Below are 14,481 nucleotides of genomic sequence, written 5' to 3' on the forward strand. Positions count from 1 at the left end.
CATCAATCTCTGCACCATTTTATCTTTTATCTTAGGCATGTAACCGATGCCTAAAATACAGAAATTACATTCCCAAGCAAAACTCTGTTTGCTGCCTGTCATGAGAGCTCTCCTGTGTATCGCTGGGGAATGGGAAAGGGATGAATACTTTAGCAGGAGTTCAGCTTACCAGGTAACTTAATCTTATGCAGGATTGTTATACCAATTAATTCTGATATATGTTGCTATGAAACCAGAGCATTTCTTTTCAAATTGGGGAATTTTGCAGAATCTGGCCAGAGATTGACCACTGTCCGTGTGTCCTAACCGTGTGCCAACTCCTCACCCTGCACCCTGGTTTCCTTGGAAAGCAAAACTGAGCATGATAGAGCAAGACAGGATCTGCAGCTCACACAAACAGGGTGCAGACAATCTATGAATATCATATTTATTCTTTTTGTTAGCATGTTTCCTTAAGATTTACACTGAACAAAGGTTAGTGTTTTCTTCTTTATATATAAACAAATTTCCTAAACTTCTGATCAACTCATTGGCTTATTTTTCTTTTTTATCTTTTTAAAAAATAAAGCAAATGCAAAAAATTTCACTCCTCTCTGATATATTTGGTGGCTATTTTGTTCTGAAAAGTAAAAATACTGTTCCCACATATGCTTATTCAGTTAAAAATAACCTGATCAGGATGCTTTGCTCACTTCTTTCTTCTATTTTTTTATTTTAACTTTTCACTGAAAAATGTAGTTGAATGAAAACCTGGCAGATGAGAATCAGTAAGCAGAATAACGGAGATATAAGAGTAACACTCACTTACAACTGTAAAATGCTGCCAGCTTCTTCAATTTTTACAAAAATAGAACACAGCAAGAACCAATTTATAAGAGAAACCTTTGAAAATGCAGGAAGAAAATAATCAAGTGTCCATGTATCAAACTCAATTCTTGTTCCCCACAGTGGCAGCCAGGTGACATGCCAAGCTCCTTATTGTCTCAGAAATCATTCTCAGTTATCAATACCTCTACAATCTTTGCCTACAATTGATGTTAAAATGATGGCAGAAAAATAATGGGGAAGTTTTCAAAGAGGAGTTTAAGACGCACATGCATATAACTCATTATTTTTGAGAAGTCATGTGCACACTGCAGGACCTACATATTATTGCCAAAAAATTGGCCTGATTTTGTAGTGTGTGCACTTTTACTAATGTGCACAAGCTCCTACGAAGTTTAAATAAGGGATTTTATGAAAGATAAAGTTTTACATGAGCTTGGGGAAGTGACTTTTTCTGGCTAAAGCATGAAAGATTGCGGGTGCCACAAACATTTTTACTTGATGTCAAACCAAGGCAACAGAGTCTTTTTGGGGCTGCTGGGAGAGTTGATGCAGAAAACAAACTGATGTGACCAATATTGTTAGTTTTCACTTGTCTACCACCCACTTACCACTGAACACTCATTATTCAGATTGGAGAGGTAAACCAAAACATGCCTTCTCATGATGGTTATGCAGATATGTAAAGTTCGAGCTACCCAGCAGCTTTCTGTTTATACTTTCTATCAGATTCCAGGTTGCCAATACCAGGGGTGATGCTGGACTTTCAGGTGACAGTATGAGTCCTTTTGGGTCTTCACAGTCCAAATCCTTCTGTTATTTTTCACAATAAGTTTCTCTGAATAAGCCACTCCAAAATGTGAGGAACACAAGGACATAATCTGCACTTATTCTATAGGAAGGAAAGAAGAAAGTCTTATTACCACAGTTAGACTTCAAAGTCCCACTAAGTCTATTTTTTTACACCTTTTGACTGGAAAGAAATGCTCTATGGTGCCACAAATTTACCAGAGTGTTTAAGTTGAAAGTTTCATCTTTGTTTTATATGTAACTGAGCAGGGAACCCAGTTCTGGTGAGGAATACAACCAGCCACTAATCATCTCCATCTCTTTAGAAAGCAAATTCTGGGCCATTTGGTAAAATAGTGCTTAGTTATCATCAATGCAGATTAGATGTCATCAGTTACAGGCAGTGGAGGTATGGGGACAGTCAGAGCACCATCACCAGCACCATGAAGAAGTAATTGTGTTGACCACATCTGATTTGTTCACCCAGGTGTTTTTTGCTTGTGTTCATATACAAATTTTGATGCATCATTACCACACTGAAGAAAAACTAAAATTATAAACAAGCAGTGGGCACCAAACTGACACCTTGCCTGCCCTCAGTGCCGGAATGTCTCATTCCAGCCTTGGCTATTTACAACTAGCCACTATCTTGGCTGGACATGTTGGGTATTTCCAGCTCTGCAAGTAACCCTGTGAGACATTGCTAGGGTAGGCCTCCTCATGCTTTATTGAGCTCACCTTCATGGCCTTGTAACACTTTGTAAATCTTATTTTCCATTTGACTGGAATTTTTACAACTTCAGCATATCCAGCAAATTTAGTTATAACTTCCACACTTTTATTTTCTGTGACCGGGATATAACCAAACAATGCTTGTGTCTGTCAATTTCTGGCTTCTTCTAACCCCTTTTCAAAGCTTCATTGAGAGATCTTTTCTACTGTGAATGAAAAGTCTTTAGTGTAGTATTTTGAGATAATATTATCTTTCGAAGAGTCCATGTTTATCAACCGATATTCTAAATATATGGTATTTGGACATAAGGTTTTTCTGAAATCCCTTTTCTAACTTCTGTTTCTGTGCTCCAATAGACAACCCACAGTGACATGCACAGAGATCTGTAGCTGAAATAGTTAATTTCTGAGCACAGTCATTCTTCATGATAGATTAGGGTTTTTTTTTTCTCCTGATTCAGACATGTTCGTAATTACCCTTCTAGCAACGCCATCTGGACAAGACATCAGCATTACTTATGTATAGCTGCTAAATCATAGAACTGAAGTGGGTTTCTAACTATTTAGTGAGCTGTCCCCCAGGATTCATGAGTTTGAAAAGCTAGCATAGACATGCTTGGTCTGTTCTGACCTCAGACCCCCCTTCTTTGTGAAGAATTACTAGGATAAATGTTGCATAGATTTATCTGCTCCTTGAGGCTTCTTTCAAGGGATGTAAAAGTTTCCATTAATAAAACTTCTTTTTCTTAAATAAAACTGCTGTTTCTAAAGCTCATCTTACTATGCCAAGCTTTTCCCCAGAGCAAGAGCACCTGTTTTCTGCAGCAAAGTATTTGAAATATCAATAGGCCAAGGTAAAATGCTAAATCTAGAAATGAGAAAGTAAATTCTACTGCCCTTTAGACTACTTTATTTCCTCCACATTCAGGACAGTGAGTTTGCAACACTAGCAAACTCACCAGCAGATTTTCTGTGATAAAGAGTGTCTTGTAGGACCTGGTACATGTGGCAATCTCAGAAGAGTGGTAGTTCTGCCCAGCTTCAATTATCTTTTAGTCAGTATAAATTCTGTTCTAAAGAGTTGCCAAGTGTGTGCCCATTGCTTGAAACATCTCCCATTTCTGAGGCTTCAGTTTCACACTGACAGCCTGGCAAGACCCATTGGTTAGTACATCGTCTGCACAAAGGTGTTATCATGCACAGAGGTATTGTTCAGCAAAAACAAACAGACAAGAGTGACAGGCAATGTAGCAGCCTCCATACAGCTCTCAGAGTAACTACATTACGTTAACCTGACACCACTGCTCTATGTTACTTCGGGGTTTTTTTGAACTAACAATTTTTCCATCCTTTGAATGCCCTTCCACTGAGCAATATCTGATTCAAGATCCAGCATTGGAAATCAATACTGCAGGAACTCTGCTATAATATCTGAGTATCAAGATAATAAGAATCTTTAAAACCTTTCCATAGCTCACATGGACACTTTCTGTTTACCAGAAACACTGTTGAAGCCCAAGGCTTCACTAAAGGCTCAGTTACTTTTCTTGATGCATTCCTGTAGTGGTTGGCACAGCCTCTTTCTTCCTTGCTGCTGGAGAGGAGGTTGTTCAACACTCAGTGTCATGCACTGTCAATATTTCATGGATCAATGGTGAAGGGAAGCAAAACTCAGCTTATCTCTTTGTTGGTTCAGGAGAACCACTCTTAATTCCCAGCATAACTGCCTCAGGGACTCTATGTATTTGTACAGAATTGTCATGGAATAAATGTAACAGAGACTGTTTTTTTCATCTTCTTTTCCCTTCAGGATATATTTTTTCCATATGATTGCCCACTAGAACCACTTGTTCACTTTTTTCCTCTGCAGTTGGCTATTTTACCACTTACTCTCAGTCAATAGCATTCAGCAAAGGAGCAGCTACATGGTTCAGGTCCAAGACTAAGTTCTCATATAAGCCATTCATTCTCCCTGGGCCTTTATCAAGTTATCAGAGCCTGTAGCTACATCAGCTTAAAGGCAAGATAACTCATTCACTGGAAAGCAGTTTTCTACAAATGATTTCTTGCACTAGTGCCATTTTTAAACAAAATGTCCCAGACTGCATTTATTTTGTCATGGTTACAAGAAGCATGTTGGGGTACCTATGTTTTTGAAAAGCTGAGGATGTGTGATGGAAAAGTACTCCAGCTCTGGCACCAAGGAATCAAGAATTTATGAATATGAGATAAATTTCACTTCTGTAACTGTCTAACATTTTAACTGAAGAAACTGCTTGTTCACAGATGCTGTGGTGAGATTTGTTTAAGTCTTGACCCAAGCTGATTTGTAGTTTGGAGCTAGATTGAAATACAGACCAATTGCTGTATTTTATTTTTTGCTGAAATTGTGGTGGTTTGGGGGGAGGCCTTAGTCTCTTAGCAAATCTGAAATTTTGATAGCCGTGTTGAATCTGCAACTTTTCATCCTTTTCACTGAACTTATCCTACTAAGCAGCCTAATGACAAACTTCCAATACTTTTCTTCATCTAGTGAAAAAAGCTGAGCTGTAAGCTCTTCCCTGGTGGTCCCAAAGTTTGCTACTGGGTTCCATTAGATGTTTGTGATTTTCAGTTTGGCCTGCCATAGTCGTAGCAGTATTTTTTTTTTTCTGCAGTATTATATTTAGCCAGTCTACTCTCTTTACTTTTGTATTTTTATATATTCAATAATGCATATATGCGTAATTACATATGCAGTATAATTACATTTTGCTTCATCATATATGCCACCTTCCTTTTTTAATCATCCCAGACACCAGACTCTAATTCCACATTTCATTCAGGCCTGTGAGGCAGTGAGCAGTACTTAGAGGCACAAAGCTCTCAGTTTCCAGCGTTCTCAGCAGCAGCTGCCTCAACAGCTGATGCGCAACTATGAGTAAAGTCCCACATTGCTTGGCACGTTCCTGCTCTTTGCATCCTTTGCCTAAATGAGAGTGGCAAGCACAAGTCTGTAACATGCTGTGTCACCATTTTATCCAGAAAAACCTCCTGAGGGCATGGATTTGATAAGAACACAAGTTTTCATCAGTCCAGGCATGGCTGAAATGTCCTTTTTGTTTCTATTTCTCAGCCACAACTTATCCAGCTCAGAATTATGACTAGCTCCAAGCCATATGAGAGTTTTGACAAATGTAATTCCCCCTCAGCTTCATCTCTCCCCATTATCTTCACTTGTCAAGAAAGAAGCTGAGGCACAGAAAATGGCCCAAAGGGTGACAGAAGTAGAAACAGAATCAGCATCTCCTGATTCTTAGTCCAGTTCCCCAGTCCCCAGGAAACATTGGTAAGTAGGTGTCAGCTTGCCCATTTAAACCCCCTATAATGAAGTCTTTAACATAATTTTAATAACTGGATAAAGTGGTTGATAAATTATTAAACATTTAAATAACAGTTAAATTTTTACTACATATCAGGTTACTAACCGATTTTTTATTTGTATAGTTTGTAAATATGGGTAGTGAATCTAGATACAGAAATAGAATTGTCTGAAAAGAGAATACAATGAAGAAATGCTAAAACAATGTATTTCTTTAGCAATTCCAAACCCCCATAAAATAGCTATGGTTAAATAACAGACCTGAGGAGTATGGACAGGATAAAAGAAAATAAATGAAAATCAACAATATAAACCATTGCTGTAGAGAGTGAGAAGTTCGCCTCTGGTCAGTGGTAACTTTTGAACTCAGCATGGGCTTCATTTCTGCTCTTTCACACTGTCCTCCTCACATGCTGCCTTTGTGCCAGTTTGAGTGGTTTGAAAAGAAAAATAATTGATGTTTTCCTGTTTTATGTTGTTTTCAAGAGACTTCTTATTTCTCCATTAATTTAGCAGTACAATAAATGCCTTCTTTTTCAGCATTTTATGAACCAAATAAACATTAAACAAATTCAGGGAGAAAAACACTTAGACCAGTGCAATGATTCCTCAGATCTCCATAGAGTGAAAATTTGTGTCACTCCACTATTGAGCAGTTTGCACAGTTTTGCAACCCAGAGTTTGTGACATGAGTTTCCAAGCACTGTAGCTTGTACTTTAGTCTTGCAAGGGCCAGTAGCTCTGATCCTAAGGCAACTCAAGATTTTGTATCTTTCAATTACTCTCGTGGTAGTCCCTGAATCTCTTTTGAAACCTGTATTAAAAGGGCTGTGCAGAAATGATGTATTTCCATTTTCTTAGAACCCTTGGGTGAAAATTCATTGTCTTGTTCCTTTGTCAACATTTGTTTGAACGACTGGTTCTAAAGCTGATGGTTTGACTGGGATGGTGGACCAATTTCTCATAATGAAAGGAATGTCCCTAAGCTTGTTTGTCATGAACATCAGTGAAGATAGTTCATCGGCTTTTCAATGAGGGACTGTAATATCTTGGTCATCCATCGGTCTATAGACTCACTGGTAGCCACTGCATTTCTGGTGCACTAGAAAAAAATCACTTTTAGGGTAAATGCTTTTTAGCAATTTGTTACTCTAATCTGTTTTTTTATTGTTTTGTTTGTTTGGTGGTTTGTTTGTTTGTTTGTTTGTTTTGCTATTGTTGGGGTCTTTTGGGTTTTTGGGGGGTTTGTTTGGTTCTGTGGGTTTTTTTGGATTTTTTTGTTTGTTTTTTTGTTGTGTTGTGTTTGGGTTGGTTTTTTTCCACTATACCTTCTAGTTTTTTATTTAAGTGTTTGTGCTCTTTCAAACCTAACTTATTTGGATAGTGTTTTCATTGTTTTTATTTCTAAAAGTGTCCTTTAGTCCTCTCTTTAGCTACAACAGAATTTTCATGTCCTTTCACATTATTTTATGAGTCTTCAGTATGATATCTCTATAGACTTCATGACACCTGGAAGCATTTCACCCTTAAACTGACCCTTTAAATTTCATTTTTGTATGCTTTTTCATTATTGAATATTTTCTATGTATTCAATGTTACTTGCAAAGGTTTTTTTTTTGGAGTGTATCATATATACCACTATTACAAACAGTTTCTTCTATAGTGTCTCTGGTGCCAGCTCTCAGTGCCTTTTTTGGGACTACATCAACAGCTGTTTCTCATTTTGAGAAAACAAATAGTCAGGGAAAAATTCCTCCAAAACAGCAGCTGTTCATGTTTTCAAAAAAAATTGGTCTCTACCTCATTGCTTCTACATGAATCTTTACATCCTTCTTGAAAGTACTTACATTCTGTCTGTGTTTGGAGGAGAACACTGAATATCACATGAATCACAGTAAAATCGTAGATGTTGATACTATTGTTGAACAGAAATGCTGAGAAGCTTGATGATAAAATGATTGTTGGGGACTGCAGGTACTACTAGGGTTCCTGCTGATGTCTAGGCAATTATTTCAAAAGAAGATAACTTTAGAGTTTTTAAACAGTGTAAAATTTTTTTGTTGTTGTTCTTGTTCTTGTTCCTTGAAACCACCCAGGAGATTTTGACATATACTAAGTAATAACAAGAAGAATGGTTAATATAATTTAATCTCATGGGGTTTTTTCTATTGTGCTGATGGAGGTTACTGATAATTTTGTAGGACAGCAGAGAGGAGCAGCTGCTTACTGCTGTTATGTACCCAGTCAGCTACTCTCATCAGGTTTGACCTACCTGGAGGTTTTTTCAAGGTACAATCTTAGCAGAGGTGCTAAAGCCAGAGAAAGCACCCTCCTCTGCTGGCTGTGTATGATAAGCTTTAATGGGAGAGGTAATTGACCAAAACCCAATGGCACATGTTTAGGAGGAAGCTACAATCAGTGTTTAAAAGAAATGACAGCTATAAAGCTCAAGGAGTTAATAGAGATTGAATGGTACAGGAATCGGTTTTGCACGCAAGTGTATGTGGCTACCCACAGGGCAGGTGATGGCTGTCATTCTGATACACTTATCTGCACACAATAGCTATATCAATATTTTTAACCTCCGGCAGATTGAGAAGACAGCAAGATCAAAGTGGACAGACTTCCAGCCTGGGCAGCAGAGCAGCCCTTCAGAGCCATGAGAAACTCCAAGACGGACGTAACAACAATTTACTGGGACATGGCTGCACACGAGGCTGCAGCAGCTAGTGAGGGACGGCCCTGCAGACACCGTCACCCTGGCAGGGTGAGGAAAGGTCCTCTCTGCACATGCCTTCATCTTCACCCCTTGCACCCCAGGACATCTGACTTCTCCAAAAGCAGCATCCCCAGCCCAGTACAAACCCACAGAGCACACCAGCTGAGACTTTCCATGTACAGCCCCTCTCTTCTTTGGACTCTGCCACTAGAAAAATGACCATCAGCAACAAAATACTGTTCTGTAAGTAAGTGTGATTACCCTTTTCAAAATCCTGGAAGAAAACTTGAAACAATTCATTAGGCAGTCTCTCAAAGATTGTCATGTTTCTGGCTACTTGCAAGAGACAAAGTCATGTTGGGGTCAGGTTTATATTGAAGGCTTTATGTTACCCTCTCTGTCTCCATTAATTAAAGTGGTCCAGTTTGGAATTTTATGAAACTGCCGGACACAGCTGTTTCTGAGCACCTGCTGTTGAGTTTATTAGAGATGTATATAATGTAAATATATGAATGTGGTGTCAAAAAGGCCAAACACTGATAATTTCATTTAAATACCTGAAGCCCATTGGAAAAGTTACAGCATGAATGTATTCACATTGTTCTTTAACTTCATGCATTCTGCTTTGTAGTAAAAGATGTGACCCTGGCCAAGTTAAAGTTTTGATAGTGACTTTAGTGGATGCAGGATCAGACATATCAGTAGTCTGTGATCATCATGACAAAGAAGGATCTTTGTAACAATAGGCTGATTGAACCAGAGTTGAAAAACAGCTTAGTAAGGAGAAGTAAAATAATTAGGAATTTGCTAGGATTCATAGTTAGATGTTGTAAAATGTGAAGAAGTTACATGTGTCTCTTTTTTCATGGATCTATTCTGGATGATAACCATTTTGAATAGAAAGAAACACGCTTTATCCAAAGTATTGCTAACATGAAAGCCTTTTTTATTTTTTAAATTTTCTTAAGTAGCATTCACAATTCCAGACATATATGGCATTTTACAACTTGTACATCCACATTTTGATAATAAATGCATGCTCGTTCTGTGCTATTGTGCTTTTATTTTTAAAAGTTACCATCCGTATGCAAATTTCATTTCAACTTTTTTAAATAAATCAGTTAGGCTTTTGGAAGTGGAAAACATTTTATTTGTAACAATCTATTTTTACTGTATTGTTTCCATTCTATCTTCTACTAAACAAAATTCTTTGTAATTGAATCTATTTTTAGATTTGGTTTCACATTATATGTAATTTTTGTCACAAATTTTTCATAAAATACAGATTTTTATTGCTCCATGAAATGATATGGTGTTCCTATCAACAACAGATCAGTTTACAAATGTAGTAAGGTAAAGATTTCACATGTGTAACGAAGATGGTGTTGGTCTACTTGCTTAATTTGGACATTCTAATTCAGGCTGGGAAGGCACTTTTGAAGTTAATGTCTACCACTTTACAGTCCTACTGCATTTTGGTTCATATTGTAGCACCCAGATTCTTTTTGGATGATATAAAACTGGAAAACGTGCTCCAAGAGGGCACTTAATGTCATCTTCCCAGCTTTGGGGCTGTAGAGCACAGGAACAGGTTGTAGCAAACATGAAATTAAACATCCCAAAAAGTGCCTCGGGTGGATGTCAGGTTGGCATTGCTGAGCGTTCTCCTTCCAGAACCCCCTGTCGGGCTGCACTGCCTGCTAATGCATACAGAACCATGAAGAAGCCTGGGTTTATGGAATTAAGATCCACAGCCTTTAGAGTACAGTTTCATCAATGACTGCATTAAAAATTCGGGGAGTTTCTTGCAGGCAGAATTTAATTAGCAGCAGGATTCTACCAAATATTTGCAGTTTGATCTGACAGGATGCTGAGTGTCTTTTCCAATGCTCTACTGAGTTGTTTTTGAGCAAAGCCTGGTTGTTTGATAGATGACATCTACTCAAATGTTTGCACAGAGTATTGTGCATGAATGTAAGCTCACTCAGACACTTTAATTTCACGCTTGTTGCCACACAATCATTTCTCAAACAACTCTACTGATTTCAAAAAGAAAAAGAAATCATGGTACCAATCAGCTTAACCCAGAGTCCATGGCACTTCCACTGACTGCAATTTGAACCTTGTGCTGCATCTTTGTCTACTTATTACACAGGTCAAAGAATACCCTCAGCTATACTGTGGAGAGCAAATATAGTCTTAGTTCATCTTTCCTGTTGAGCAACATAGCTGTAAGGAGCTGGCCTGTCATGGGAGGCCCTCAAAATGGTGCAGAAGAAGAGAGGTCATTCTCTATACTACATGCTTTGTGAGGACAGAACAAATACTACAAGAGAAGTTACACAGTCTGGGAATAAGCCTGAGAAATGCTTGGCTGGGACTTGTCCCCCCTAGCTTCAAGCATAAGAAAAATATACATCTGCAGCCGAGTTAGCCAGATTTAGGCTTAAAAATAAAGAGGGGGTGGGGAGGGAGGCAGGGGAGAGGCACTTACTCTGTCTTGATTGTCTCTTTTAAGAGATTGTTCTCCCTTAGCTCTACCTTCGTGGATTACGAAGTCAGTGTACACAGCTCAGATGTGGACATGCACATTTTGCACCGACATTTGGATGAATCTTGTTTATGACGGAACAGAAAATTTGTGGAGATGCAGTCTAATCCTTATGAAAAAAATTCTGATTGTTTCAACAGAACTAAGAGCTGTTTAAACAATTTTTATCTTTACATGCAAAAGTTGTACTAGAAGGATGAGAAATTACACAAAATCAGACTCGTGCACTGAATACCGCCTTGTTTTTCAGCAGAAATGAAAATGAGGAAAGCAACCTAAATAAGATATGGAAGGTTTTTACAAAATACTCAGTGAGGTGGAGAGGAAAAATAAAGTGAGACAGTCATAAAACCAAAAGAAACTCCTTGGGACTAATCTATTCTATACAGCTTTATTACCTTGCAAAAGCAGCCAGTGATCTTAACTCCTGAAGTCTCATCTGGTTTCTTCAAACTATTTCAAGGGTAAAATATTTTTTCCCATTTCTGTTCCAGGGAAGAAAGTAGGAAGTCTAACACAGCTGGAAAAGCAGTTTGCTGATACAACGTTTTATTGCAATGCCACTTGCTCTGTGGTGTTATAGCTCTGATTACATATGCACATTCCCACAGCATCAGTCTGTGTTAAACTCTGCCAGATTTGCCTTCTGTTCAGTTTGCTCCTTCTACATTGTGTATTAAATATTGGAACCATACTGTAAATGTTTAATTACTAACTGTCATAAAATACAAATGGCTCCTTTCATTTATAATCTTGATAAAAATGATTAATGAAATATTTCCAGAAGTTTTTCCTCTGGTGTTGGGGCATGGAAGGGTTGGTTATAGATCTTGGCACACTACTCAAAGTGGCATAAAAGTCCATAATAGAGGAAATACTAGGCACCAATCCCTCAATCTGTTCCTTTCATTTAGATGTTTTCTGCTTGCAGAAATATGCGATCACAATTTCAAACTGTTTTCTGACAGTTTAAACTAAACCTAAATATTGGTACTGAGGTACTGTGGTAGGCTGAATAAAACCCAAAGCATTTTTCCATTTTCCAGTTCAGTAGCTATACCAACACTTCTGCTATGAAAAAGGGTCTGCCAACATAGGAGAAGCTTAGATGGTTTGGACAGATACATTTACAGTTTTAGTGGGAGATGAAAAGCAAGCAGATATTAAAAATGCATTTAATTAAACTAAAACGCCACAGGTATAGGCTTGAACCTCCAGTGCTCTAGCACCTACCTCAAGAAGAGACCTGGAACAAACCACTGTGCTGCAAATAAACCCCATTATTTCTATATCATCTGTGGCTAAATAGGTTGATGTATGTGTGCTTTGAATCAGAAGCAAACAAAAGGAAGATCCCACTTGTTTGCAGTGCTGGGCTGCTCAGGCTCTGCCTTATTGTAACAGCAAAAGGAACAACTTATAGCAGCCACTGGAGCCAAAGTCATCAGCTCTGCTAGGAAAAGCAGAAATTATTTTTTCCTACACAGCAGTTGCAGTTCAGTCCCTAAACAAAACGCTGCCAACAGGCCTTGTGGTAAATTTTGAATGAGTTGTAGTATAAACTTTAAAGATCCTTCTAGTGCTGCACTAAAACCTCCATGACAGATTGGTGAGATTCTTAAACAAGAGCTTTCCAGTTCTTCTTCTGGAGAGCATACTAGTAGCTAAGTAACTAATTTCTCGTGCATATTGTGCTTAATCATCTTAGCTTCCATTAGAGTAGTTACTTCTGTATTTTAATGACTAGACCAGCTACTCTCTGACCAGCACAGGAAAATGTTTTGATACTTTTAGCATTCATTTAGCAATGCAAATTAGATTGCTATAATCATGTTTGTGAGAAAATACACAGTACAATCAGGACCTTAATAATGACTGATATTAGCTATGCTCTATACATCAAGGATTTTGGCTCAGAGTCACAAACTCCCTTTTTTTTTTGTAATCTTTAACTGGGAAGGAGGAATGTATCTACTCAATTACACTGTTTTTCACAAAATAGCCAAACCATCCTCAGGAGTCCTCCCAGAGACTCAAAATCATAATGTAGAATAGAAAGCTTTGTTGTTTGATGTTTGAAGTTTCTTTAAGTCCATTATAAACAACAAAGTCAGCATAATAAAACCTCTGTAGCTTTCAGTACCCATTAAGAGAAATAAAACTAAGAACAACCCTGGAGTCCAAGTCCTTCTAAACTTCATGTCTACGAATACAGAATTGTGTAAAATCAGTGTCCTTTGAGTGGAATTATCTGAATAGATTTAGTCATAGACACTTTCAAGGCCAAAAATATGTTGGAACTAGCAGTCTTAAAATTTTTTTGCATCTTACATTTTCACTGTTTTGATGTGTGCTATATTACATCCCTGGAATTTTCCCACAGTGATTATTTTGTATTTGAAAAAATCCCTCTTGGAGGACTACTATACAATTTAATTAGTGGTTATAACTTTTCTGTACAATTCTATAGCGAAGATAATATTCTCCAGTCAATGTGTTAAGATATTGAGGCAATTTAAGTTTGGTTAATTAGTAATGAGAGAATGTTTTACGTCTTGAGCCCTATGATGACAAATAATATATCCACACATTAAGGTAAGTCAAGCCAGACATTACTGTAAGGAACTTACAGTTTGAACTAGCTTTATAAGATATAGCTTGAAGCTGGAGATGAACCAGAGAAAGTGTTCAGGGAAGCAGGTAACGGTGAAATCAGCTTATTAAATGTAATGAGCAACCATATAATGTAGATTTATGGATTTTTTTCTGCATTAAATTACATGCGACATCTCCTTTAAGGCCATAAATTTCTCATTTATATTTGAAAGCTCAAGCTACATAATCTTGGAGAGTAGAGAAAGGGATGGGAGAGTGAAAGCAGAGCTGGCTGCAGTGACGTCAGTAGCTGCCATCAGTGCCTTGTCCTCTGCCCACCTTAGGCCAGCTATAGCACAAGAGGATAGTTTCATTGAGTGGAAAACCTCTGCAACTGCTGAATCAAACCAAAGAGAAGTGTTCAAATGAAGAAGTATGCAAAGAGGATGAGAGCTGTCATCACAGCTGGCTTGTTGCTTCCGCACCACCTCACAAGAACCAACACGTTCACCAAAGCAAAGCGCACAGCAAAGCCTGTCACCTTCAGCAGGGAAGTACTCCTTGTGAAGGGTCATTCCTTGAGTTTTGACTTTCCTTCCCTCCTTGAACATGTTGCCTGATGGAAGGACACCAGCAGATATGGTGCATTTGACTTGCTTCCTCCTGGTATGACTCAAACGGCTCCTCCCCTCCCCTCCCCTCCCCTCCTCTCCCTTCTCCCCTCCCTTCTCCACTCCCCTCCCCTCCCCATCACAATTCCTAAGCACTGTAACACATCAAAACACCCATGCCTTAGTGCTATAACCTCTCAGAAGGCAATTAGTTATTTTCTGAACAGATTATATCTATAAATCCTGTCTTTCTCATGGTCTGGCAAGGGCATTTGCTCCACCAGGCTGTGGTGTGCAA

General features: G+C 38.3%; 1 protein-coding gene across 2 annotated transcripts in view; it reads left to right on the forward strand.

Annotated features, from left to right (window-relative positions):
- STK32B (serine/threonine kinase 32B) overlaps positions 1-8,437 on the forward strand; it is a gene marked incomplete at both ends in the record, with an annotated part of 168,015 nt that extends 159,578 nt beyond the window's left edge. For both annotated transcript variants that reach the window (XM_080344188.1, XM_080344189.1), the window contains one exon: positions 8,299-8,437. In XM_080344188.1, coding sequence (XP_080200314.1) covers positions 8,299-8,437 — 139 coding nt within the window. The remainder of the gene's footprint in view (positions 1-8,298) is intronic.
- Between the last annotated feature and the right edge of the window lie 6,044 nt (positions 8,438-14,481).

The sequence above is a fragment of the Nesoenas mayeri genome (assembly GCF_963082525.1).
Source record: "Nesoenas mayeri genome assembly, chromosome: 4".
NCBI lineage: Eukaryota > Metazoa > Chordata > Aves > Columbiformes > Columbidae > Nesoenas > Nesoenas mayeri.